Source organism: Morone saxatilis, unplaced genomic scaffold, assembly GCF_004916995.1.
Source record: "Morone saxatilis isolate NCDOM2014 unplaced genomic scaffold, NCSU_SB_2.0 Contig19, whole genome shotgun sequence".
NCBI classification, from domain to species: Eukaryota; Metazoa; Chordata; class Actinopteri; family Moronidae; genus Morone; species Morone saxatilis.
In genome coordinates this window covers 13,570,276-13,598,038 of record NW_023339751.1, presented here as the reverse complement: position 1 = coordinate 13,598,038, position 27,763 = coordinate 13,570,276, and the positions used below count along the sequence as shown (strand labels likewise).

Here is a 27,763-nt window from a genome sequence, read left to right as displayed (position 1 = left end):
CGCCCGGGGGAGGGTCTCCAGTCTCCACTCTGGCTGCCATAACACCGCTCAATTCGCCTCAGCCCAGGCAGGCAGGAAAGAAGAGGAGGGAGGGGGGGTGGAAGCGCATCCTCAGAGAGATCTGCTGGAAACATGATCGTCAGGGGAACATAGACGCATTATTCGGCTTCGGTTAGATGATTTGACAACTTCGTGCGTTTTACGTTATTCTCAAAAGGACACAACAGAAGAGGCAGACAGACAGGCGGGCAGGCAGGCAGGCAGGCAGGCGTTGGGTCCGTACAGGAGAGACGACACAAACCGACACCATCAGCCGCTGCGCCGTGTGAGGCGAGGTCATCGCGGATTCAACCACGGTAAGACGCGAAAAAAAAAAAAAAAACACAGCACAGCTACCTCTCCATCTGCGTATTTATGCGTAAACACCGACTTTTCTGTGTCGGTTATACACCCAGCCTCATTTTTGCAACCTCAGTGTGGCTGTGGTGCGTTAGGCTCCCTGCATCTCTCTCTCTCTATCTTGTAATCAGACAACATTAAGCATTAAAATGCTTTTTGCAAAAAAACAAAATCTCCAGGGAGGGGAAACGAATGCAGGCCCAGGGGATTGGACATGATCTATTTCTATTCCGGCTGCCATTCCTGAACACTAGACAAGATGGACCACAGTAAATATGGGTTAGTGGAGCAAATTCACACACCCTGCGACCACCAGGATGCTCCATGTGATTACTTGACCGTTTACCAATGATTGTTTTTATATTAATTGTTGTCTGATCAGATACATTCATGATTGCATATTCAAATTCCGACAAGATTTTATGGGGAAAGGGGGCAATGGATATGCAGCATCACTGGTCTAGACAGAAAACGCAAGGGGGCGAGTACACGTAGTATACTGTAGGCTACATATAGTGTAGTAGACAGGCCTGTAGCTATACGCTACTTGACATAGGCTACAGGATGCTGCACAATATGGGTTGTTATATCACATGAGAGAATAGTAACATGCCCGTTCATTTTATTTTGATGCAAGGGCATATTCAATCTGGAACATGTGAACACAAAGGAATAGACAGGAAGAAATTGAATTGGTTAGTACATATTTTATGATAATATTGTGACAATGAGGTGATATTGTAGCAGCATGGGAAATGCCATGTGTTCATATATGAATTATAAGTGCCCCTCATTCACCATAACCTCATTCACAATAACTTCGCCTTCAGTTCCTTTCCCTGATTAAATGGCCTAATAAAAAGCTGATGTTAATTTTACCTCGGATTCCTCATCTGTGGTCTGAATATTGGACTACATAGCCCACATCTTTTTCACCTTGGGAATACATGAGCTATAGTTAGGCGCAAAGATTAATTTTCTGATGATGACTTTTCAATATCCTAAGGTGAGAATGATGCTGATATGTTAAATGCATCCACACTGGCCTGTTTTACACTGGTTTAGATGTGACTTTTAGAGAATGAATGAATGGAATGGATGGGCAGTTTATATAACCTAAATTTGATACATAAATGGAGGACATTGATATGACAACAGCCTGTGTAGAAAGACATGAGTCACTGTTGAGTCAACATGATCCACTTGCTTCGAACGATCCCTCAAGCAGATGGATGTCATTTTAGAGGTTGCCATGGATGCTCTATCAGATGTCGGTCATAAAACCTAATTCAGTGCTTCACCATCAGGTATGAGATTGGCATTGAACACCTGGGCTGAAAGAAGAATGGAGACAGAGCAATGTGAGTGGCAGTAGAAGATAATATAGACTAATATTGGTGTCTGTGTGACCGCTTGAAAAGTGTTCTGTATAGGTGTGGGTCTAATAATGTCCTCTAAATTGTAGAATCTTAATTTTAAAAACAAGCAGTCACTGAAGGGCACTTGAATCATTTTTTCCATCCATCTTAGAGTTAGTATTTAAACAGTTTCGTGACACCACTCAGTGTGCACTTTATAGATTTGTTTTAAAGACCACACATTAAGTTGTATTTGAGAGTTTACACTTGCAGAAATATTTAAGCCAGAGAGGATTCGTGCAGTATTTGAACTGATTTATATGTTTAACACCCATCATCTTGATTGCACTTATTTTAATGTTGCTGGCACATTAAGTCTTGTGGGCTAATCAGAGGTTAATTTAACCATATAAAGTTTTCATGAGGTGACTGGTTAATTAGCCTTAGTAATGGGCTGATCTTAACTGTCTTACTTTTGTCGCTGTTGCTTTTTTTTTGTCTGTTGGCTGTCACCATTTTATCATTGAAATAAGAGGTACTGTCTGCATGTGTACACTGACAGTGTGAGTTGTTTTGAGAAAGATCTCATAACTTCATAGAACACTGCAACTGTTTTTGATTGGACTGCCTCTGCAGTCTTGCTTATGACAGAGCGTGCTGGATGAAAATGACTGTGCTCCTTACATATTCAACTGGATGTAGGCCAGGGAAGTTCTGTAATATTCAGGCTCGACATCCATTCTTGCATTTAACCTCTGACTCAAGTCTGTCAGTCAGTTAGAGGCTTGTCGTGCTAAGTCAGTGTATCATAAGTAAACCATGACTTGGCGTAAGTTGCTCTGAGAAGAGGAAGTGCTCCTATTGTCACTCTGTCTGATAGAGAGGGGAGACAGTGACTGTTCATTTTAATGAGAGCTGCTGCACTTAAAAACAAAGAGCTGTTACAGGAAACACTTGTGGTGATGGAGACAAGGAAACCTGAACATGGCCACTTAACCCATTTCTCCTGGACCCTAGTGAAAGGAGCAAACTTGTTACCCTTGGTTGAGCCGCAATAGAACGAGTGGTGAAGCTGTAATTGCAATGATTATTGTCTCTCGTCCCTGGTTTCACCTACACTGTGCCCCAGAAGTGTCATTTTCAGAGTCCTCAAACTTGAGGCTGGAGATTACTCTACTCATCCTCTCATATGGAGGCATAAAAATAATATTTCTCAGCTATTTCCCCCGGCGATAGACACTTATATCAGAGCATGGGTGTTTGAGGCTCAGGCTCTGACATGCTCAGTAGACCAGTCAGTTAGGGTTCAGGATTTGTGTGAATAGGAAGTTATATGAAGTCTCAAAGTGGCAGATCTTTACATGTACACTAAGAAATGTCTTCTAATGTATTCTGCAAAAGACACAGCTGTTTCAGCATGGTATGTCTTTATCTCATGCTGTCATTTTGTCTTCTTGTTCAGGCAGTTTCTCAGCAGACAACCTTGCCGACTGAATTGAAATAGCAAACACACAGATACTCATCATGATCTGAACTTGTGTGCAGGTTTGAAATCAGACTTTCCAATCTGACTGACAAAATATAGTCTCAGCTTGCTCTGCACATTGAGTGTCATGAAAGAAGCCTACTGCATGCATCTGTACTGTCTGAAGAGCTGCAGTAGTTTACCCCATTATATGAAAGCTAACTGTTAGCTGTTGAACAAACTGAATATGCAGCCTATGTGAATAACACCCATCATATCTAGGCATGGATTTGAAATATTTTGACCTTGCAAAAAAAAAAGACAACAATAGCGGCATTTAATTCTCTACTATGTAATCAGAAGAAATAACTTTACTTCACAGCCCTGCTTAGCTACAGTACTCAGTGTTGTCTGTTTGGGTATGAATTAATGATTGAACCACAGAGTGCTGGGTGATGACTGCACTCCCATAAAACTTTAATAGCCTGCATGTTTCCCCTCTTAGTCAATGGGCAGAGCGGCACAGAAAGGAAGTGCTTGTGCCTGCAGTAATCGTATGCCGTGAGCATGTCTCCTTCTTCTTTGGATTGAATGCACAGGGCTGAAAGGAGAACAATACTCTGTGTGAAAAGATGGTTCCTTATAAGTCTCCCAAAAGAATTTTAGGCAAGTGAAATACAGTATGAATAACTTATATTTCATAAATTTTTTATACCTATTATCATTTAGCTCAGGCTTTTTAACATTAATAATAATATATTAACATTTAAAAAAAGCCTAGCCTTATTCTTCGAAGTGTGTTATTACATCAGTGTAGCATGTTAACTATTTAATGTATTATTAATATCTTTCTACCACTACATGTTAATTAAACTTTTCATAAACCTGCTGTATAGAAATAGTAGGGACCTTGTATATACTGTCAATGGTAGGGACCTTTGAGTATGAATGTGCTCAGATCTAGTAGCTATTTCTGCTTAGTTACTCTGTGATTCATCTTTGATTGACAGATTCAGTAACAAGATTAATGTTTGAAGGCGAGGGCAAGGGTCACACAGGCTGTGTAGTGACATATATAAAATGTCTTCTTAGTATATGTTTTTAGCTTGACCTTCTTGTATCATGGGTACATTCATCAGTTCCACATACAGAATAAATGCACTGGAGAGTTACTTTTCTGAATTAAAGCCACATGTTACCATGTTGGAAATGTGTTACCTTAAAGGAATATTAGTAAGTTTACATGTAAATGTAAACTTACTAGTATCACACGATTCATTATTAGATTTTTTTATTTTGTGCCTGTGATGTTCTTAGTTGTCACATTGCTAAAATGTGTCTTTCAGACAGACTCACAACTGGAATTTAATGAACGCTAAGTATGTATCCTTTAAAACATAGTTTTATAAATTATAAAGGTTCATAAATCAAGCGAGGATATGCCCTGCCCCTGTTAAAAGATATATTGTGACAAAGCAAATCAAAATATGAATTATATACATACCTTTTCCAAAATGTTGACTTGATTCTGCCGCCTTGAGTGGTACCAAAATCTGGTCAGGCCCATGAACTATGTTTGAGTCAAGTATTCTCAAAACCATGCTTTTGTTTCTAATAATGGAGGAAAAAAACTGTAACCTTTCTTGCAAGTCCCAGAACTTTATGAAAGTGCAATACTAAACCATTGGGGCACTTTTTTGAAGGCTCATTTATGAAGGATCCTTTGACCAGGTTTACAGTTCTCCAGTTAAATGGGCTGCTTTTAATGGCAAACACGTTTATGCTGAGGTGCCAAAAAGTTTGTAACATTAGGAAAAGTTGAGCCCAGCTCCTATATGGGGGGAAAAGAGGTGTTTTCCATACCTTGTTCATTCATTTTCCTCAGACTGAGTGGGCTCGTCCAGCTGTGTTTAGTAACTAATTTACCTCTTCTCTGCTGCTTTCTGCTCGGCTGCGTCACAGCGGCCAAGTGTTAACAATATGGCTTTGTGTCTCACACCTGTGGGCAGTGAGACTCTGGGAGAGTAGGAGTGAGGGGCAGAAGGGGCATGCTTTCGTTCTCAGACTCAAGCAAGGCGATAGAATAATGTGACAGTAAAGTCTTTGTGTAAATAGCAAAGAATTTATTCCAACATACTTCATGTAGTGGTTTTCTTGTATAGTCACATTCACAGACAGATCTCGGGCCGTGTTTATTGGTAACTTTAATTGGGTAACACTGACGTGAACACCATTCACCAAGCGTTGAATGTGTACCACAAACACTGTTTCGGAAGATTTATTTGGGCATCATTAGTTTTGCATGGTTGGAGATACAGTAACTTGTTAATGTTGTGGCCTTGCAACAGTGGGTTCTGTAAGTTATAACAGAGGCTGTGGCAGAGAAATGCACTAAACATTAGACAAACACTGGGCACGTACAGTACGAATGGTTGCACATCCACACACAAACACGCACAGACACATAGTTAAATGAATGCATCGTCATTCTTTCAGACATACTGTGCACAGAAACTCCCACTCATTCCATTTCTCTTTTGTTGTGTATTGATCCATTTCATGGGATTTTTCTTTACTTTGAGTCAGACTCAAACAGTGAGTCACAGAAAATCTGTCTCTGTTACTGCTTAACAATATAATATGTAGAATAGCTTTTGGGTTTGGTGGAACTTGTATACACGTCTAACTATTGTATTATTTTCTAGGTTCCCATGATGCCCTGTGACTTGATCCAAATCTAAAGCGCTGACACCTCAAAACGACCTCAGGCGCTGCCACCAAGTCATCAGTCTCAGTCATCTCTTCGTCCAATATCTCAGAGAGGATGTGAGTAAGAGGAGGACTGAGGGTAAGACACCCCGATAAGTCCAACCAAGAGAGGAACTGGGACCACGTGGCTGCTATGGAGTGACGGGTCAACTGATAGCAGATCATACTGGCTTTGCTTGGAAGTGTAAGTATTTTAATTAATCCCTCTGACCACAAGCCAGGTCAATTCTCTTTCAGGAAATCAATTGAAATTCAATCCATGAATGGAGAAATAATCCAATAATTACAGTGTCTACTTTCTAGATGATACTAATTGGATTTGAAATCATCTCTCCAGATCAATTCTTTGACCTTAACTATGTAGCAGACAATGATCAAAGACATGTAAAGAGGAGTGAGAAGATTAAATAAAGATGCAGTAGTGTTCCCAGTATTAGGTATCATGTATTTTGATAGGAAGTGTTGCAATATAATGTTTTGTAAAGTGTACGACAGATGTATTTTAAAAGGCAGCCTTGTTGCCTCCCTCGTATGTGCAATACAGCGAATGACATTTGAAGATATAGCAATGACTTACCAGGCTGTGCAGCTTCATCCTTTTTACTACCTCTGTGTACCAAGGATGTCTGCCATTATGGCTGTTATCTCTGAACCCAGAATCTAGACATTTATCTCCTCCAGCTCCACTCCTCTCCCCTCTCTTCTCATCTCATCCCCTCTCTCATCTTTCCTCTCTGCTGCCACACTTTACTGACATGTGTTTGTGCTCTCATTCCATCCTTTTCCTTGGCACTTGACGATGGAAGTGGTGGCTGTTTCTAGTATTCTTTTTTCTTTTTTTGCTCTGCCTTTGTTCTTTCTCTCCCTGGAAACAAAAAAAATAACTTTTATCTTTTTGTGTACAAGACATGCCATCTATTCTGTGCCAAGCACAAAATGTGGATCTGTCTTTGAGACTGTATTGATCTGTGAAGAAGCTGAGACATGATTGGATGCAGCTATCTATTTGATGTATTTTGTTATCATTTGAGATACCCCTTTAAACAGAACATTCTTCACCTTTGTTGTAAAGCAAGTTACTATCCTGTAGTATAAATTCTATCCATATGTTTAACAGTATTTTTTATGTCTCACTGATGTCTTGAAATTTGTACTCATGCATCCTTCAGATAAGCATTATATCTGAATATCAGTCAATGTCAGAACATGTTGAATAACTTTGAAACAATGCATTTTTTGATAATTTCAGTTGCTGTGCTTAGCTACCTACTGTGGTAAATACCAATAAATCAACATGTAATGTAGGTATGTTATGGATGTGTGGTATGGCAATACTTACATCATTTGGCAAACAAGGAACACAGTAAACATACGTACCTCCTAAATCATCAACATCAACATGTTAATATTGTCATTGTAAACATGTTAACATACTGACTACTGTGCCTAAGTATAGCCTCAGAGTGGCTGCAGACTCTTAGTCTTGTTTTATTGCACTGCGCTTAGCATCTTGTTAAACTGTGGAGTGAATGAAAGTGCACAGAAGATCATTTTGCTCACAGTGTTTATTAATAGATGACATAGCAATCAACTGTTGGCTCTGCTCATGGCTATATGTGGTTTTATATAGATCCATCCTTCCTTAACTCATAACTGTACACCATAAAACACGTTTTGATAGACTGGAGAGCTGCCCCATGTGCACACAGCCTCCCTGCTCAGTGCATGCTGGGATAGGCTACATGCACCATGATAAAAAGATTGTGAATGTAAAAGCAGATTTAAGCAGGTAGGGATTTGGGCTTGGGTTTGATTTAAAATGAAAGGACACATCGACAGAGCACATACATGAACAACATAAAAGCAACAGACGGGGTTAGTGCTTGTGCTATTTATATAGTACAAAGTACTAATGTAAAACACATATGATTGACATTGTTTTCACTTTTTTGAGATAAATATATATATAGGCCTATATAAATATATATATAGGCCTATATAAATATATATATTTTATTCTCTAATTTGCAGATTTTAAGACAACCTGTTCTATAGGACTACCAGAATTGCCAGCTGGTTCCTATTGACACCTCATAGCAGCGCCTCTGTAAAGGTGTAACCATTTCATCATTGTGTTTTCCATGTTGTGTCCACAAGCTATTAGGAAAAATATGTAAAGAAAGGTTGCTGCGCAAGCTATACTCATTGAGGCTCCTTGCTGTGAAGCTGAAATAGATTACCACAAATATAGGGCAACAATTTATTGTGTTGTATCAAACCAGTGAACAAGAACATTAAGTGGAAACACAGCAGCAGATTAGACACCACAGAAGGAGGAAGAATAATATTTTGAGATTATCTGTATACTGTTCTTGAAGAACTCAGTATCCTTTTTCCACATTCATATCATATATCTGTTAAGAAAATGGACTGTGCAGCAAGTTATGAATGTGATTTTCACAGAATATAGTTAATTATCTCCATAAACAAGATACACACAACAACAAACCTTATTTTCAACCATGGTAGAAGATTTAATGTCCAATAGCTTGTGAGATTATTTCATGTGACAATTAAACTACAAACTACCTATAGTAGCAGATGCTGCTTCATGATGAAATTTAAGAGGGAACTTTAGATACCTGGTTTTGAAGGTTAAAAAAATGAATGTCGACCCAATGAGCCTCCATCCAGGCTATCATATAGTGACAACAGGACATTAAATAGATCCACTGAGGAGTCAAAAAATCAGCAGAAATCAAATTACTTGCTGTAACTGTGGATGATTTAGCATCTAATAAGATATCAATAAGCTCTTAAATTGATTTAAAGCTACTGCATAATTAACATTGTTCAAGACATTAAAGTTTTTATGGACATGCATTTGAGAAGCTTACATTATATTGCATGTGTGCATATAATTAACTATTTATACAAGGTTTTTAACTAAGGCCAGGAGGTCAGCATAGAGTCATATGATAAATGTTTTAAGTCTCTAGAATTCTGAACCAATGTTTGCATAAATGCATTTTCTCAGCATTCTGACATATTTGCGTTGTTCAATATAACAGATTTTTGTGTTTTGCAAGGGAATATCTTTTCTGGTCACATATGTGAGGTTAAATCTTTAAGGACAGTCACTTTAAGAAGGAACATCTCTCACCTGGGTTAGTCATCTTTTTGTGTTTCTGGCTGGAAATGGATAATACATCACCTTCCCCTGCACAGTGTGGTTTGAATTAATGATAAAGACGAGTGAACAGGCTGTAGGTCTGGCACAAGGTGTGTGCAGTTCTATTTCTGATGTCTATTTTCTTTGAGTTCTGTTCTCAGGTTTTCATGTAAGAGCCGAGGTGAGGGGGGTGTTGAAGTGAAGCAGAACAGATTCATAGGGTGCTGTGAGTCTTGGGATTTGAGAGATGTACAGTATATATCACAGAAGTGTTTTTCTACTTTCTATAGCTGTCTCACATTTAATGCACATTCATGCAGTGATCTTCATCTCATCTCTGTTCACAAGCACAAAAGCAAAGCGGATCGATGTTGAATAATGCACATTTGTGCACAAAATATTAACATTACCCTCAAGGTTCAAGCAGTATGTGAGGCATCCTGAATGTTAGCATTGCGTCATGCATGGATGGTGCTTCTGCACTCCCAACTCAAGTGATGCAGTATAATTTAATTCCCTGAGAACATTTATGTGAAGCAGGTGGAATCTGGAATAAATGATACAATAGCTGGTGGGAATGTCAAGGCCAATTATACAAAAGCATTTTTTCCCCTTGTTTAAAATGGGTCTCTCCAGCAAATCAATTTTCATATGAGGGCCAAATGATGTAATATGGTAATTAAGATGTATAAATAGTGTATAGTAAGTGGTATGAGCCATAATGAATGAGTCATGACAAGTTTCATAAAGATAAATGTAGATTTAAAAAAAAAAACTATATTACCAAAATCATCACAGAAATCAATGTTTTAATAAGAGACAATAGTTCAAGTTTTTTTTCTTAAAACGACAGAAATAAATTGCATCAGTTTTACTGAAGATATAAGGATTGCATTAATAATCAAGGACTTTTGATTCCTTGTATATATGACACTGAAGACTTAATTTTACTAAAGGCTTTGGTCAACAGTACAAAAACTAACTTTCCTATTTGGTCTGAAAAAGAAATAAAATATCTAATTAATCACTTTGGAAAGATCATATTACACTAATCATTAACTTACCTATTAGACTATTGCTTCTTCTGATCAACATACTCTTTAGTTGTGTTATTAATTCCCTCTGTTGGCCAAATGGCCACACTGCAGTACAGACTCTATCAACAGACACAGACCTATTATATTTTACCAGTTCCTTTTTTTTATCAGTTTCTTTTCTGTGGTACAGTAAAACATTGAGTTTAGATTGGGGCTATCATTTTATTCATTTAACCGAGTCACTTAAAGTGACAGTGCATTTGACATATTTTTATCATTCACTTCTGTTTTTTCATTTCCTGGCTGTATGCTGTATATACTGTAGCTGCCAGGAGATGACAGATATGCCGTGGCCTGTTCAATGACCCATACACACAGCATGCCTTGCGGCATAGAGCTGTAGGATGGGTCTGTGTGAGTGAATGTGACTTGCCCAGTGGGGTAGAGTAGGGAACAGGTGCTGACACTGTCAGCTTGTTAACACTGGGGAGAAAATTGGCTCCCTCCGACAGAGTGCGGCACATATGCAACACATAGCCTTTGGCTGTGGGACGTATGTGCAGGCATGCATACATGAGAAAAAGCAGTGTCTGGTGTGTGGTGTGTGGTGTGTATTTGCACACATATATGATTCTGGGACATTTTATTTTGTTGTGCAATGATTAGCATGAAAAATAGATACCAGACTGGATTCTGAACATGAAATAAATAAAATACAAGGATTTTTGTCAGCTGGTGCCACCTTGATTACAACCCTTTGGGCGTGCAAATGTACGAGTGCATCCGAGTGCAACTTGTGTCTTGTACCATGTATTGCTGTAGAGCGAGACTGTATAATGGCCAAAACACAGAGCCCCTAATTTGTTGTCCAATAATACTTTATAAGTTTAGACATTAATTTAGTTTTGAGCATATTGTTAGTGTTATTATGTTGCTCTATTTTCTTACAAAAGCTTTGGGAAATATAGTTACATGAAACCCCCTAGTGTTATGTGCAAGACATTTTCTCAAAGAACGCAAATTAGGCCCCTAGATGACCCATTTCTAGAAGAACTAAATTGACACAATGAATTATTCCATCCAGTCTTGTGGCCTCTATAACGAGAAGGGGACTTGGAACAGAGGATAAATTAGGACACTCATCTCTAGCTTCTCTCATTTATTCCATCAAAGCCATTTACGCAGATATGCCCTGTTTGCCAAATTTATTCTGTGATTTCTTACCCTCTTATTTGGAAGATGGGGAGAAAAGAGGAAATGGGTGTGGGTTTGGTTAAATTGGCCGCTACATTTTGGAGATAATAAGGCTCAAGGATAATGTGTCAGAATCGATTTAATTCTGGTTGAGTTGCGAGGAACTTCCCATATCCTTTTCCTTTTGGAAAGACACTCGCAGAGCTCTGCCCCAAATAAATCACTAATAGCTTCCTGCAATAAAGTAAAAGGCAAGAGTGAGAATGTGGTTTAGAATAAAATGATGGTTCACTGTAGAAGGAGTGAAAGAGAGTGACAGAGTGATAGAGAGAGAGAAAACAGGAGAAGCTGCAGTAAAAAGAAAAACAACACCATCTGGCCTTCTTCATAGAGCCAACAGTATAACCTATATACATATGGTAATTTTCACACAACACTCTAAACCTGTTTATCAATATTACTGTCCCCCTGGAAATCATATTTATGGCCATTGAACTTACTGTATTTAAAAACTACTTAATTGAGGAACAGTGTGCATGTCTTATTGTCAGCATGCAGGACAATTTGCCAGACTGAACAGTGCTGCACATCAAAGACAACACAAAAAATGAGACGGCTTCTTCTAACAAATACTACGTTGAGCTCAACTCCTCTGTCAAATCCACAGGGGATATGGTTACTGTCACCTGTGGGTTAAAGCCTCCTCTCTCGTTTGATGTCTGAATATCAAGTTATTTGATATGCTGCTGCTCTTTCAAGTCCGCCTGACAGGACAAGACTGCAAGCAGATTTCCCATAAGGACTTAAACTGCTCAGCAGAGAGACAGACATCGCTCTCAAGCATCATCAAAGCTGAGCTCTCCTTTCTGCCCTCTGTCTGCTTCACCAGGCCGCAGATGTATTTCATATTGATTTGGTGCCTTCTAGTGGAAATTGTGAAGAATTACATGGTTTAATCTATTTTTCTGTGACTGTTTGTTTGTACATCCACAGTGACAATGGTGTTGTTTCTGATTGGGATCTCTATTGCTGTGAACAATTCATCTCATGAGAACCAAACTGCAGGTAATGGTTGCAATGACTGAAGAGCAATTACACTGCATATGGCAAGCATAACATGTTAAAGTGAGACTATGCAACAAAATAACACATTGTTTTGCATACAAATGTTTAATGTATTAGAATTAGATCACACCCTTAGTCACACACTCAGGGATTTTGCTGGTGCAGGCTTATTTGGTCTGGTATGTTAGCTAATGTTAGCAAGCTATAGACAGATATTGCTGTGTGCTGACTTTATGACGCTTCTCTATTAATGCTAATAAGTTACATAGTCTTCCTAAAAGGAATAATTTGATATTCTGGAAAATATGTTTATTGGCTTTCTTGCAAAGAGTATATTAAAAGACTGATGCCACTGTCATATACTATACCATACCATATAAAACATCACACTGTTCCTTTAAATATCAATTATCAATTTGTTTGAATCTATTTGTTCTCTCTCTGTGTGTGTTCAATCCAGAAACCCCCACCCATCAGGGTGCTCATGTGCTGCCCTCAACACTGATCATATCTCTGCTTCTTATCATCGTTGTCCTGCTGACAATCTACTGTCTCAGGTGAATAAACCTGCACACACACTCACAACTTACTCTATTTGCCTTTCTTTGAGTGTTTCTCTTCTCTCTATCTCTCTTAATCTCTATTTCCCTTTTAGCATATGCGTGAGCATGTGTGTCAGGGCATCAGGGTGGGGGTGGTTTGGAAACAGGCGGTGAGCAGTGGCTTATGGGTAAACAGCTGCAACACAAGAAAGACAGCAAACAGAACAGCTAGGTCAGGTCAGGCCACAGACACTCTTCCACTGACCGGCCTGACGACGACATGAGGAGGAACAGCTTTGCCTCTCTCAGATGGTTGATATTGGTTTTGGTATTTGTTGTTTGCCTACCTTATGTGCTTAACAGCTCTGTTCTAGTGATTGAGGTCAGCTCATTTTTTGCATCTTCAATATAGCCCATTATCTTCTCTCATGGTTTTGCTTTCTGTACATCTCTCTCTGTCATTACTGTAGGTTCAAAAACCACAGGAAAGCTCTAGTTACCTCGGTGGATAAAAAGATTCCAAATGGCTTCATGGAAGAACAAGGTACTGTTGTGCTGCACTCAATATAACTGCCAGTGCATGAAAATATAATTCAGCCTTTTACTTTTTATTTCTTTTTTATTTTAATTATAGATTTATGTTCTTTATAGACTAGGAAAGTTTCATGATCTGAATTCCAAGGTAGCTGGAAAGGTTTTAGAAGGCTCTTAGCTTTCCCAGCACGTAGGGAGCCATATAAACTCTCACTTCAAGTAAAAAATAAATAAATAAAGGGAAATGCCAAATTCTGAGTAAAGACAGTTTCGTGCAGCAGCAGCAGCATGTTTATGACTCAAGAAATCATTTCTGTCATGTACCCACAAAAGTAGGAAATCTTAATGGCCATCAGGCTTGTTTTTGCAGGTGCTATGAGAGCTTGTAATGTTCTCCATTGGGAAACGTTAGCAGTCTGACCGCCATATATTCCTTTAAACACAGGAGAGCAGACAGTGGTCCTCCTTCCCAGATCTCCCTCGCCATCCAAGAGGTACTTCCCTATCCCTCTGGACTCACTGGAGGAGGAGTACCGGATACGCTCCGCAGACGATGGCAAGCTCTTCAGAGAAGAGTTTAATGTAAGCATGAGTTTGTGTTGCGTGGACTATACAGTACAGTCTGTATCTGACTAAGACCTGCAAGCACCCAACAAGTATAGAAGATAGTAATAAAAATCTTATGTGAGTAGGCTATGTTGTACCTGTGGCTTTATTTTTATCTCACGAGGATTGTGTTCTTTCCTTATAGTCGCTGCCGTGTTACTACCACCACGGGTCCTTTGAGGAGGCGAGCAGAGAGCACAACAGAGAGAAAAACAGATACCCCAACATTTTACCATGTGAGTGAAGATCTATACTCTGCAGCAGACAATATTAATGTGACCTTTAGACTTGCAGTTTTATTGATTACTAAATCGTAAGAAAAGGTGATGTTGGCTCAAATGAAAAATAGGAAGCAACTTTATTTACGGACTGGTGGCCTTTTTTCTTCTTTCTTCCACAGATGATCATTCAAGAGTGGTGTTAAATCATCTTGATGGACATCTATTTTCAGACTACATTAATGCCTCTTACATAGACGTGAGTCTTAGTTACAAATTAGCTTTTAATGCGGATGACTTGGCTCTGGGCGGCATTAATCATTATACTGTGTTTTTTTCACACAGGGTTATAAAGAGAAGAACAAATTCATTGCAGCTCAAGGTAAATGTACATTTTAGCCTGGTTTCATATTTTAAGTACTTTTGCACATGCAAGTAGTTGAGTTTATGACCATTTGTACTGTGTTTTAATACTTTTCTTGATTCAGGGCCAAAGCTTGAGACAGTGGCCGACTTCTGGCGGATGATTTGGGAACAGAAAACTGCAACTATAGTAATGCTGACAAATCTGAAAGAAAGGAAGGAGGTTTGTCTAAGAGTGTTTTCCCTCTGCATTGCAATCTTCGAATACTCCCAAGTAGGGCGTGTCATAAAGTGAACCTATACAATCTATATGGTTCCAGTGCACCATTACTGAAACCCTTTTGTATTCTCATGACCCAAAGTCATGGGCATAATTTGTTTGACCCCCTTTTCCAACTGAGGATCTATACAAAGTGTCACCCAACAGATTACTTAGCATCGCATTAAATTTAGCCTCAAAGGGATGATCAATTGAGAGCTCAACAGCAGGTTTGATAGGGCAGAATAGAGGCATTGGGGATCAATGTTGGAATAATTGTTGATAAGATCCTAAGAGGCTTCATGATAATTAGTCTGAGATTCTAGTTAATGAGTTGAAACGTCACGGTGAAGATCTTATTGACTGACTGAGTTTCACAAAGTCCCTGTGATTGCCTTTGAATTGGACTGTGAAATACACACGTCACACGTGTATACGATATACACAACAGTTGCTGCCCTACAAAATTTTTTTATATGTAGGTTACATTGGTAATACTGTTGTATGGCCTTCTAATTCAAGAAGAATAACCTCTTTATTGTTGTGATTCTCTTACCAGGACAAATGTTTTCAGTATTGGCCAGAAAAAGGCTGCTGGATGTACGGGAACATCAGGGTGGCAATGGAGGACTTCACTGTACTTGTGGACTATACCATTAGAAAGTTTTGTGTTCAGTATGTAAGTAAAATATGTGTATCTACATATCAGAATAATAATGAGGGATGTATTTTTTAAGCTAATTATCAAGCGTTTATCTTTTTTAAATGCACAACAGAGTCTTATTTGGCACAGCATTGAGCTTGATTACCTCACACTACATTAATTATAATTAAATTAGAATTATACTGCACAGTAGGAACAAGGACAACATTTATCCAAGATTAAGATAAATGTTGCTTTTATTTAGACACACTTCTGAAAATAATAGTGTGCATTTTCAATATGGCTCTTAATTGCTCTAAAAATCTATAATCATAATAGCAAGACTCTTATTAAAAATTAAACAAGAAATAAAGCCGAATTGAGATGGTGTGAAAAGTACTATTCCCCATAGGGAAATTTAGACATTTTATTAACCTATAAGAGGATACAGAATATAATAAATAAATGAAAACACATTAAAGAATATTAAAGGATATATGTAATAAATATAGCAGACAATTATCAATATGTAGGTGTATTTAACATACAGTAAATACTGTGCACATGTGCTCTTCTTTAAAACTCCTCCTTGTAGATTCATATACATGAAGTATCTGTATTTCTTTTCTTATGTTTTTGACTGCCAAGTTCCATCTCAGTGTACTGCTAAGCCTTCAGATTGCAAAATTCACTTTGTTCCCTCTCCATTTGAAGCCAGAGACGTGCAGATATCCTCTCTGACTCTGAAAACTGTGACTTTGCTGTAGCGTTGCAGTACAAGCTGACAGACCGGGTGCTTTTACATTCAGCTCTCTGAACACAGAGCAACCAAGTGTTCAAGAGAATGAAATTACATCCTCTTGAGAGAGCATTCATAAGATATGAGAGTGAGGCAAAGGCAAACAGTGTGCATGTTTAATAATTATATTCTGTCACAAATAACAAAATGACAAAAAATACAAATTGTTCAGTTACTTTGAGGTCATTTACTGTTTTTTGTCGACAGGTGTCATACATATAATAGACGGCAAGTCAGTTGACTGATTTGTGTCTGAACAGTGAACATTATTGATGTGCAGGTCTAAACTTGTGTGTCTGTGCTTCACAGCAGGGCAGTGATGGTCCCCGCGCTCCCCGGCTCGTCACCCAGCTCCACTTCACCAGCTGGCCAGACTTCGGGGTGCCATTCTCACCCATCGGCATGCTGAAATTCCTCAAGAAGGTCAAGACTGTCAATCCATCCTATGCTGGACCCATTGTTGTGCATTGCAGGTAAAATATGCAGCATAAAGGAAGCCAGAAGAGGGCTGTAGAAATACAGTCAATTCCTTATTAAGGAGGATAAAACCCTTTTTGAATTATGTATATCCTGTTTTGCAATAAATCTATGAGCAAAACTAAAATATGCTCTGGGAAAAAAACAGTTCACAAACACAAAGATTTCCTGGTTTTCATGGAATAAGAAGTTTCAGGTAAACTTTACTTGATAATGTTATGTTAAATATAACTAGAACTAATGTTTAATAAGGTCAGAGATGGTATGTATACATATGTTTGTCTGGCAGATCAGTGTAAACCCTCACCAAAGAAATCTGCAGCCGATTGTAGCAACTGCTGCAACAGGTGCTCAGGGAGAGGGACTGTTGTTCTTGAATGGGGCCCATTGACGAGGCTTCAACACCCCGCTGTGGAATCCCAGCTCTGTGCTCCCAGAGGTGCCGTCTGCTGAAATGACCCTTGTAAATCTATTAGGAGTGTGTTTGGGCTTCAGAGGTGAAGCACTTTTACACATGCTTTGGGATGCCCACAATTGACATCTATGTTAAGAATACAGGGATAGTATGGCAATACATATATCATTATATCGTGTCTGTTACTCTGTATTATGAATGAAAAAAACACGAGGCTCTTCTATTTCTATGGTTCTGTTTGTAGTTGTAGTAGTTGTTGACTAGGATTCTTATTCTACACATTTTGTTTTGTAGCTACACTTGGCTCTTTGTTACAGAGAGGACCTTGTGCCTTCTTCTCGTTTGTGTTTCCACAGTGCCGGGGTGGGGAGGACTGGGACATTCATTGTCATTGACAGCATGATCGACATGATGCACATGGAACAGAGGCTGGATGTCTTTGGCTTTGTGAGCAGAATACGAGAACAGCGCTGTCAACTCATCCAGACAGATGTAAGTGTTGACCCTTTCCGACCTCTTGTACCTCGGACTGACAGCTCAACTCACTCGCTCTAGTTGTGGCATAAACAAGCCGAGGACACGGAAAACAACTGTGTCTGTGATGCGAAAATAGTGGGAAATAGTTTGGCAAAATAAAGCAACTACTTCTGCCTCTTTGTCTCCTTCACTTCCTCTGTCTTCCTCCTCAGATGCAGTACTCCTTCATCTACCAGGCTCTGTTGGAGTACTATCTGTATGGAGACACAGAGCTAGATGTGTGCTCTCTGGAGGGCCATCTGCAGAGGCTTCACAACACCAGGGCTCCCCACGACAGGCTGGGCCTGGAGGAGGAGTTCAGGGTAAGAAGAAAGAAGCTCACTCTTTAACATTTCAGTCAGTAATGAATCGTCACCATCACCCTGTGCCCTGCATCTGTATATTTTCATGGAAAACTTGCCCAGGGTGCCACTCCTGGCAGTAGTAACATAAATAACAATGTTTTGAATCAACTAAAACTCTATAAGGCACCACCATCTGCCACATAGAATTTACTGTAGCTTGCTGAAAATGTCTCATTTTTGCTGCAAAGAGTTCCTCACAGTTCCCAGCACACTGAATGGAATTATTCCCTATTGCCTCTTCTTCTTCTCCTCTCTAGTAATAAGAAATGTTTTTGTCCAAGTTCTGTGTTTTTACTTGTTGCATTTAAAAAGAAATATTGTCCGGATTAGCTTTAAAAAAATCACCATCTTTATTAGCATTGCACTGCCCACTGCACTAATGAAAACAAACTTTTTGATCACGTCAATCCTCTGGTGGTGGTGTTTTCTCCCATCAGAAGCTGACCAACGTTCGCATAATGAAGGAGAACATGAGAACTGGGAACCTCCCTGCAAACATGAAGAAGAACCGTGTGCTTCAGATCATTCCGTGTAAGGACTTCTCTGATACTCCGAACACTTTCATAATACATCACATCCAAGTAACATCAAAGTATCACACTGCTTGTGATTTCAGAGATGCTGTACACAGATATCTGGATAATCAGTTCATGTCTGTGCGATCAATGACATTTAAATAGGGCTTGTATCTTGACTTAAAGTTGGGAGTAGACCGGGAAAGGAAAGCCTGGGTACAACTTTTTACAGTGAAAACCGATATAGGCTCTGGCTTGTTTGGCCTTAATAACACAGCTAAAGTTTTACTTAGCTGTTTTTTTCCCATCAGCTTCTTCAAACTTTTATTTTATTAGGAATCACTTGTGGAAAGTTTTATTTTCCTTTTTTTCTTTTGCAGATGATTTCAACCGAGTAATACTCTCAGTGAAAAGAGGACAGGAGTTCACCGACTACATCAATGCCTCCTTTATTGATGTAAGCACTCCCTCATGACCTCTTGTATAGATTTCCCATACAAGTATATATAAAGCTCATTGTTTCCTTTACAAACAATGCAAAATATTATGTTTGCTGCACTCTCAAGTGTTGTTTACCGGCTGATCTGCCCTCCAGGGCTACAGGCAGAAGGACTATTTTATCGCAACCCAGGGCCCCCTGTCTCACACAGTGGAGGACTTCTGGAGGATGGTGTGGGAGTGGAGGTGTCATTCAATCGTTATGCTCACCGAACTCAAAGAGAGAGAGCAGGTACAGTATGATGCTCTTGCAAAAGTACAGGCTTAAGAATGGAGTTGCACATTTAATCTTCATCTTCTTTATTCCATTATTTCGCTGACAATTATTTTCCTGAAAGTCTGTGTATGTATTTAATAATTTTATATTATTATTATTATAATTATATTGGTGACTCTGAAAATATAAAAACAAAAACTGGATATAAATCAGTCAGACATAGCCTAATTTTATTTCCATCTGACCTTTCCAACCAGGAGAAGTGCTTCCAGTATTGGCCATCAGAGGGCAGTGTAACATTTGGAGATTATACTGTGGAGCTGACTGGAGATACACTGTGTGAAACCTTCACTCTCAAAGACATGGTGCTCACCTACAGACCAGTGCGTAAAGTTTTATTATAACATTTAAAATGAACCGTGCTGTGTCCTCAGTGCTGTCTTTACAGACAAAGCAGTTCATGAAATTTCATTATATATACCATTTTACCTGCATGAAAAATAAAAGAGTAAGCTCTCCATCTCACCAGGAAAAGCAGTCACAACACGTCCGACACTTCCACTTCCACGGATGGCCTGAGATCGGAATACCAGCCGAGGGAAGAGGAATGATTGACATTATTGCCGCGGTGCAGAGGCAGCAGCAGCAGTCTGGAAACCGTCCCATAATTGTGCACTGCAGGTGAGGAATTTCGGTTTGACAATTCTGCAGCATGATGTGCGTCGTCAGACGGAAATTACGTACAGTAGTGATTTTGTCCACTCGTGCTTTTAATACAACCCCTTTTCATTTTTCGCTTTGCTTTTATTACCTGATCCTCTCAGAGTGATATTTGAAAGAATTTCAATTTTACAGATACATTTTTCTTATGTCTGTTACAATAAATTCTACATTTTGCCTCAGTAGACCTGGTGTTCTATGCCTAAACCACTTATGTGATCCCTTATAAAGACTTAGCTGTGAAAGCTTTGATCAGAACCTAGCTTCAGGTGAAGTGATTCTAAAGCAGCATGCCCCTGTGGGATTGATCCAATCCACTGATTCACAGTCAATTAAAACCTCTCAAAGTGAAATCTCCTCTGACTCCCACTATGATTAATCTGATAAGATGAGCTAACGACAGGAAATGGTGTCATCACTCTCTTCTATTCCTTCATCACCACTTGTCTAAGAAGGGCTTTTTAAAGCTTTTTCTCTGCCCCTGGGAAATGGGGCTAACCCGTTGCAATCCCCAACGTCTCTCTACACTTCTCTTCCGAATCGCACATCACTCTCGCACTCGCTCCCCGGCTCTCTCTCTCTGTCTTTCTCTCTCCATCCCACCATCATTGTAAACATTGACTCAGTCAAACACTGAGCTTCCAAACTGATTAGTGTTAGCGTTTGGATTAGCCTCTCTTTAAGTGAGGATGATTATTAGCACTATAACACAAAGGTCACCTTTTCTCTTGCAAACTTTTTTCATTTAAATGGGAAAAGGATGTACTGCTAAGATTACAAGAGTTCCATTGCAGCATTATTGTTAAGAAATGGTGAAGTGTTGAGAATGAAAACTCCCTGGTCTTCTTCTGAGCTACATTTCTAAATTGTCTGTAGTTCTTTCACAATCCACTGCAGTTCTGCAACAAATTCTCACTTTCCAGTCTGGTCCAGTGTGTGCATTATGTGATGTGGTTGCTGATCGTTTTGTCCTTCATGTTTCAGTGCTGGTGCAGGTCGGACCGGTACCTTCATTGCCCTCAGTAACATTCTGGAGAGGGTGAAAGCTGAAGGGCTCCTGGACGTTTTTCAGACAGTCAAGAGTTTACGCATGCAGAGACCACACATGGTTCAGACTGTGGTAGGTAGAAAACGAGATAATATAAAACTCAGCTTATTCGCGTTTGTGTTGCTTGGAACCATTTCTGCACATATATGCACTGTAACACTCGTCCTTCTGCTTTTCCTTCCAGGAGCAATACGACTTCTGCTACAGAGTGGTTCAGGATTTTGTTGACATCTTCTCAGACTACGCCAATTTTAAATAATACCTATCAGATACTCTTCTGTATACTTATGTCAGACTAACTTATGCATTTTTTTCCTGAATGTTATTTTCTAAAGCAAGCTCTTTTTACATTTTGCACTTGATTACAGATCTAAAACAAATGTTGTAACATACTGTAATATAATTGAAAACATCTGTGCTCCACAAGAGTCTGTCTCTTTCATGAAAGCTTGATTTTCAAGTATCCCCATGTATAAATATAGAAATTATAGTGGTTTATTACTGGGTTGGTTGGGTTCTTGAATATATATATAAAGAAAAAGAATTGTATGTTGCTTAAGTGCAACATTGTGAGGGTTGATAAAGTGTTTAAGAGGAAATATTTAAAAACTTTATTCCAACTTTACCTATTTAGATAATGTATATATATATTGTAGTAGGTATTGCTCACTACCTAACATGCATCACTAATGTGTTGTAGGGTACATGCATTCTTTTTTGTTTCTGCTTTATTTTGTTACTGACCACAATGCCTTTGGTTTACAGTAGTCTTGTATTTTATTCTACCCACTCAACAAGTCTGATTGCTATGAGGACAATAAATAGTGTGTCTGATAAGTAGGGTAAATGATTTATGCTTTTGCTAAAATTATGTCCTATCTGACATGTGTGAATAATCTACTTTTAGCTCAAGATACATTTTATTCTGTAAGACGCTGCAAATTACCTCACTTCTGTCTGTGAATAACTTAACAGCTGCTGCCTGTTGCAATTTTATTCAACTTCACCAACTTTCTTTTGTTGCCTGTGGCAATATTAGTGGATTGGTGCCTGACGCTGCAAAATGCAATTAGCCCACATTGGAACAGGCAGAAAATAATGTATTATTGCAGGAATCCAAACGTATGATTCTTACAGATGTTTTGCAGCCAAGCATCAGATCTTGCTTTAAAAAAATGTTTTTATACACATTAACAAGCCAACTTTACACTTGCGTATGTGCATAAAGCAGTGCCATATTGATTAGAAAGACAGTTCTAATCATGAAAAACTTGTCACCGAGTGACGCAATTTTAATACAGATAAGCCAGATGTTTATGTTTAATTTAATATAATAGACTCATTTCTTAACGTGTATTGTTTTTGAATAGTGGTCTCCTGTATGGATCATAATTAATTTTTTTGTACAAACACTTACCAGAATATTATATAACAAATGTAAACCATAATTTTAGTTAAAATAGGTGTGTAAGAAATTGAGAAGAAAATAACTGCAGAAATGTTTGTTTTAATGAGAGTTGATAGATGTGGCTGAACGTTGTTCATATCCAGGAACTGAGATGAAAAATGTCTGGGACATTGAAAAGCACTGACATCAAGAACCAGTGCTCAGTCAAAATATTAAATATGCACGCACAGGCATTTTGACGTATTTTGACTGTGATAGTTAGTCTTAGTTTCATATTTAAAGAAGGAAAACCCCGACATTGCTGCAAACACAAAAACATATATTTTTGCAAGGCTTCTGCTTACTTCTTTGTAAAGCCGTAAGCTTGGAAGTCTTAATTTGGGGTAAATTAAACTTTCTACTGTGTTTGTACTTTCATTATTATAAAGTCATAAGATAGGTTTAATGATCATGTTGTTTATTTATTGTACATACAGTATTGTGCTCATTAATCATTACTAAGGTTTACTGCATTATTGACTTCATTTTAATGTGTTGTCATGCTGAACAAGAAACAGGGGTAATGACAGTGAGGCCTTGCAGCTGATGTAACATAAACGCACAAGCATCTTGTTTTTCAATGATGTTTCTGCCTTTTGAATCTGTATGGATTTGAACAATTTGTTTGCTAAAAGCTGATCCCAATAAATTATAGATGGAGAGATAAGTCAGAGCTCATCCCAGTGTTGTCTTTTTGTCCACTTCCACACATGCATCCGATATAAACACAAAGACGATTTTAATATATATTTTATGCTGTTTGAACCCTCACAGTGATGTCAGCATATCTAAGCACTTAGCCAACTCCATTAGTAGTATTTTGTGTCCCATTAGTCTGTAAATGTGTCACACCTGCAGAGAGGGGATTATAATCCTGACAGCATCCTTCTACAACACCTATAAAACCTCCCTCTGGCTAATGCACCACATGCTAACAAGGCAAATACAGAGGTGAGTCCTCAATGAAGTTTGTTCAATGTTCATTAAGTTAGAATAACTCCTCTTATTAATTACTGTCTAAAATGTTGTTTACTAATGTTGGGCAATGCTTTATATCCCATGGTTTGCGAGCCGTAGGGCTGTGAGAGAGGAGACTGTGACATTATTGTTTTTATTACAAATTTGGCTTCCCCTGCAGCTCTAATGGAAGCAAACAGCAAAGTGATGGTGCAGGTGTTGTTGTTGGCGTTGGTGGTTCAGGTCACCCTGTCCCAGCACTGGTCCTATGGATGGCTACCAGGTGGGAAGAGAAGTGTGGGAGAGCTAGAGGCAACCATCAGGGTGAGTGATTTATTTATTTTTTATGTGGATGATTCTACAGTTTCAGGAAATGTGGTGTCTTTATGAAATTTAACACAAAATGTAACAGAAATACTTCAGGATGACTGGATTTTTTTCTTATTTTACGATGCTGTATATGTTATGTTGGGTCCAGATCTTAGATCAACTTTCATCTAATAAAATCTCAATTTTATTATACTTAGATGATGGGTACAGGAGGAGTGGTGTCTCTTCCTGAAGAGGCGAGTGCCCAAACCCAAGAGAGACTTAGACCATACAATGTAGTAAGTGCTCATTATACATAATTTATCACCAATGTCTACTTCAATTGTACAATATTAATGTACACTACACCACTGTGTGCCACTGTGTTCCAAAGCAGCAATGACAATATACAAACTGCTCAATGACTGTTTTTATTTTTCCCTTTTTTGTTTTATTGAATATATGAATGTTTAATTTTATCTTTCTGAATGTAATGCTAATTTACTCATATAAATGAAAATTTAAATATTTCTTATATTAAATATTTAAACAGCAAATCAACTGAGATTTAATTTCAACCCCTTCAGATTAATGATGACTCCAGTCATTTTGACCGAAAGAAAAGGTTCCCTAATAATTGAAGAGCTACAAAAAATGAAGAAAAAACACACTGTATTTGCATCATCATCAACACCAGTGATGGATCGGCCGGGTGCAGGATACTGACTTCAAATCATTGCACAGATCTCAATTACATGTATGTCTGTAACATTTAAATCCATTTAAAATTGTAATAAAGTTTTTGAAATCTGATGAGATGATAAAATCTTTTGTTCAATCAGATTGTCATAATGTGTAATCTCGCCTTGTAGATCTGGTCATTAGAACTGAAATGATCCTATTTAGGTATAAAATGCTGTTTGAGTGCCCGTAAATAGATTAAATTGTCTTTGTAAAGCAGCCACGACCGACAAGCATGACAAACTTGTGACACAACAATCTTAGCATGACAACAGCTGGTGATTAAGCCAATTTATTAGAAATCAATCACTTAATTGAATTTGTTACAGTTTTGGTAATTCCATTTTCTGCCACACCAGTCATGTGCATATGTGATGTGGAAAATTACACTAGCTGATTTTTGTGTTCGTACCAGAATGTTGATTAGCCCAGAAACTAAAAGACACTCATCTAAATATGTTTTGCTTGTGATGTCCACAATAGCTTTCCTCTAATTTAGGATAACTGCAGTCATCCAAAACAGAAAAACTGTAAAACTTTTTTTCCCCCACCCTCTCCGTACAGGAAATTGGTGTTCATTATAAAAATTGGAATTTCATATCAGGAAAGGAAAAGAATCAGCAGGGGGCATATGTTTTAAAGAGAACTCATTTTCTGGCAAAGCCCCACAGACAGAGCACCATACTAATCGCCTGGTGCATAAGGGGCTAGGATTCATGAACTGTGCTGACACCGTGGAGGCCCTGCATTGTTAGAGCGCGGTTGTAATGCACACCAATGAACCCAAACCCGCTGGCACAACTGGGAAAAGGTGAACATTATAAAAGCACATAGAATTAAAGAGAAATTAAACCACATTCCATTGCACTTCCAGAACAATGCTTGCTCATTTGTGATACTTCACATCGTTGGTTTAATATTCATAGTTGTAATTTGCATAACACAATCATTTCCTTTGATGAGGAAAGACTTGAGATTTCTTTGTAAAGTGCTACTTTACGTTCTTTGACAAAGTTACAGAAGAAAACGTTGTCCAAGGCGTTTTCTTATGAAAGTCACTATGAGACTTCCTAGAATTGATTTATACTTATCTTTATGGAGTTTTCAATAAGTTTGCAACATCCTCATAAAAGATAATTATGCTTTTATAACATTTCCTAAAATATGGTTTTAATTCAATTTGGTATACTTGTGTGAGAATAATTAATGTTTACAGATAAAGCATAAAATCCCATAAATTCCCTTTAAATAATCCCAAAGCATTTACTGTGAAAGCCAACTTTCTCTCTCCCAGTGTCCTCATCAAGGACCTGCCTAATTGCACGTATATCAGGACAACAAAACCTGCTGGTATCTATGTTTCCAAATTTGATTTAACCTCACTTTCTCCTTCCCAGACCCCCTGGTGGATATTCACTTTGTTTACCTCAAATTAAACTTCATATTGTTTACAGCCTCCCGGTCCCTGAACATTTTATAGCATTTTAGAATTATTTCTTTATTTATTTTTTGTAATGATTGTAGAGTTGGGATTCATTTGAATGTTTCCCTCATCTGCATGAAAATTATATAATTAACTTTTGATTAACCAGCTCAGTTGAGTTGGTTCCCCCATGCACACTGGTGAATAGTACCCACCGCATTTTAATGACTGTTTTCCAATTGAGTGGCGACCTTTTCATCAAAGAGCCACAACTGGGGCTAAACAACGGTAGAAAATAATCACGGTGAAGACAATAGTAGAGGCCGACAGGCTAGGATGTCATCCTTAAATATAACAACAAAGATGAAAGCAACCTTACTGCACGTAGTGGCTGTGGCGAGAAGCCAAGTGCTTATGCTGCTGGATGCCCCATTGTTAAAGCTGTGGAGGTCACGTCCATTGGCATATAGAGAGGGAAAGCACAGGAAGCTGAGAATGGCCCATTGTTATATGTCCTTGCTCAGAGGGAATTCCATTATGAAGGGCAATACATTTTTGATACTTTGATTTTTGTGCTATTCATTTGTTTGAAAAACAGAACATATTTGGATAATGACTTCAGGAAAAAGGGGTCTCAGAGCACCTCCATCCAAGGCTACAGCGCTACATTAACACACCTGCCAATCAAGCACACCCGAGCAGATGTGCATCCTCGCACAGCCTACCATCAAATAAGCATTCTATCATATGCATAATATAGTTTTCATTTCATCACGATTATGCTCCGTTTACCGTGTGTGTGTGTTTTGGATGGGTCATAGGAAACTTTTATTGAAGCGGAGTGTATAATAAAGTCATTTTCCAGGTGCTTGTTGTGGCTCTTATTATGAACAGAATGATAATTTCCCCTAGAGGAATCTGGCACTGCATATCAATTGAAGTTTAGTGTGGGTCTTATTATGTTCCCGCAGGCTATAGTAGAAGGCAAAGTCATCTTCAGAGAGAGTCTAAATGTCAGGGAGGTCTTCAAACACTTTTTTTTCCCAGAGCCTTACTGAAAGTGGTCTTTGGAAGTGCTATGTCTTGGAATTGATATGGTGGAGGTGAGGTAAAGAGAGAGGCTGAAGGATTAATGTAAAGCAGTTGACATGAAATTAAACTGGAAAAAAATATTTTAAAAAAACTATGCAAGGGGTCAGAGAAGAAATGAAAATACGACTGCTCTTATTGAGCTGCGTTCACAGGTAAAACATTTGCTCTCACAGCGCTCAGTTACTGTTTTGTCATATCCACGCGCGTCCACATGGTGACACTCTTGAGCTGTGTGTTTTGAATCTGCTGCTGGCTTGCCGGTCTCTCAGCAATTCCATCACTTGAGTTGCAGAAACTGTTATTCCTCTAAATCTAACAAAGACTTCAATCAATCATCTCTAACTCTGCAGAAATTGTTAATTTTTCTGCAAGCTGAGTGATGGAGTTTGTGTTTATAACAAAAAGTATTTTGTACAATTTTGCAATAGAACTGTGCATGGCCTGAAACCAAGCTCACTGTATAATGTGGAGATTCTTATAAAAGCATTTCATCTGTGGAAAGTCATGAATTTCTCAAGTGTTCTTAGTTTTGCATTTGCAAGGCATTCATTTATTTTATTCTAATTTTTTCTTCCTTTTTTGTGACTGAAGTTGAAGTAC

At 38.5% G+C, this 27,763-nt stretch overlaps 2 protein-coding genes across 4 annotated transcripts; both read left to right on the top strand.

Moving 5' to 3' along the window:
• On the top strand, positions 1–23,308 carry LOC118329782 (receptor-type tyrosine-protein phosphatase epsilon-like). 3 transcript variants are annotated; one of them, XM_035664078.1, is made up of 21 exons: positions 1–356; positions 5,928–6,175; positions 12,388–12,459; positions 12,920–13,016; positions 13,472–13,545; positions 13,981–14,117; positions 14,287–14,377; positions 14,542–14,618; positions 14,705–14,741; positions 14,848–14,945; positions 15,541–15,660; positions 16,733–16,896; positions 17,672–17,807; positions 18,005–18,154; positions 18,634–18,727; positions 19,092–19,168; positions 19,307–19,441; positions 19,684–19,809; positions 19,956–20,107; positions 21,131–21,266; positions 21,379–23,308. In XM_035664078.1, exons 3-21 carry the CDS (start codon positions 12,393–12,395, stop codon positions 21,451–21,453), a joined length of 2,043 nt encoding a protein of 680 aa, XP_035519971.1. In that variant the 5' UTR covers positions 1–356; positions 5,928–6,175; positions 12,388–12,392; the 3' UTR covers positions 21,454–23,308. The 3 variants fall into 3 exon arrangements, with proteins under 3 accessions (XP_035519971.1, XP_035519972.1, XP_035519973.1); XM_035664079.1 differs by lacking the exons at positions 1–356; positions 5,928–6,175; positions 12,388–12,459; positions 12,920–13,016 and adding an exon at positions 13,216–13,313; XM_035664080.1 differs by lacking the exons at positions 1–356; positions 5,928–6,175; positions 12,388–12,459; positions 12,920–13,016 and adding an exon at positions 13,238–13,329.
• A 476-nt stretch (positions 23,309–23,784) lies between these two features.
• On the top strand, positions 23,785–24,548 carry gnrh3 (gonadotropin-releasing hormone 3). The gene is made up of 3 exons (XM_035663687.1): positions 23,785–23,922; positions 24,126–24,206; positions 24,495–24,548. The coding sequence occupies exons 1-3, from the start codon at positions 23,785–23,787 to the stop codon at positions 24,546–24,548; spliced, it is 273 nt and encodes a 90-aa protein (XP_035519580.1).
• The last annotated feature ends 3,215 nt before the right edge of the window (positions 24,549–27,763 follow it).

Bases quoted from the DNA above. Each gene is read 5' to 3' on its own strand.
- gnrh3 (XM_035663687.1), top strand. From the start codon at position 23,785: ATGGAAGCAAACAGCAAAGTGATGGTGCAGGTGTTGTTGTTGGCGTTG. The intron at 23,923-24,125 runs GTGAGTGATTTA...TATTATACTTAG, and splicing joins AGCTAGAGGCAACCATCAGG to ATGATGGGTACAGGAGGAGT. The intron at 24,207-24,494 runs GTAAGTGCTCAT...CAACCCCTTCAG, and splicing joins GACTTAGACCATACAATGTA to ATTAATGATGACTCCAGTCA.
- LOC118329782 (XM_035664078.1), top strand. From the start codon at position 12,393: ATGGTGTTGTTTCTGATTGGGATCTCTATTGCTGTGAACAATTCATCT. The intron at 13,546-13,980 runs GTACTGTTGTGC...CTTTAAACACAG, and splicing joins TGGCTTCATGGAAGAACAAG to GAGAGCAGACAGTGGTCCTC. The intron at 20,108-21,130 runs GTGAGGAATTTC...TTCATGTTTCAG, and splicing joins CCCATAATTGTGCACTGCAG to TGCTGGTGCAGGTCGGACCG.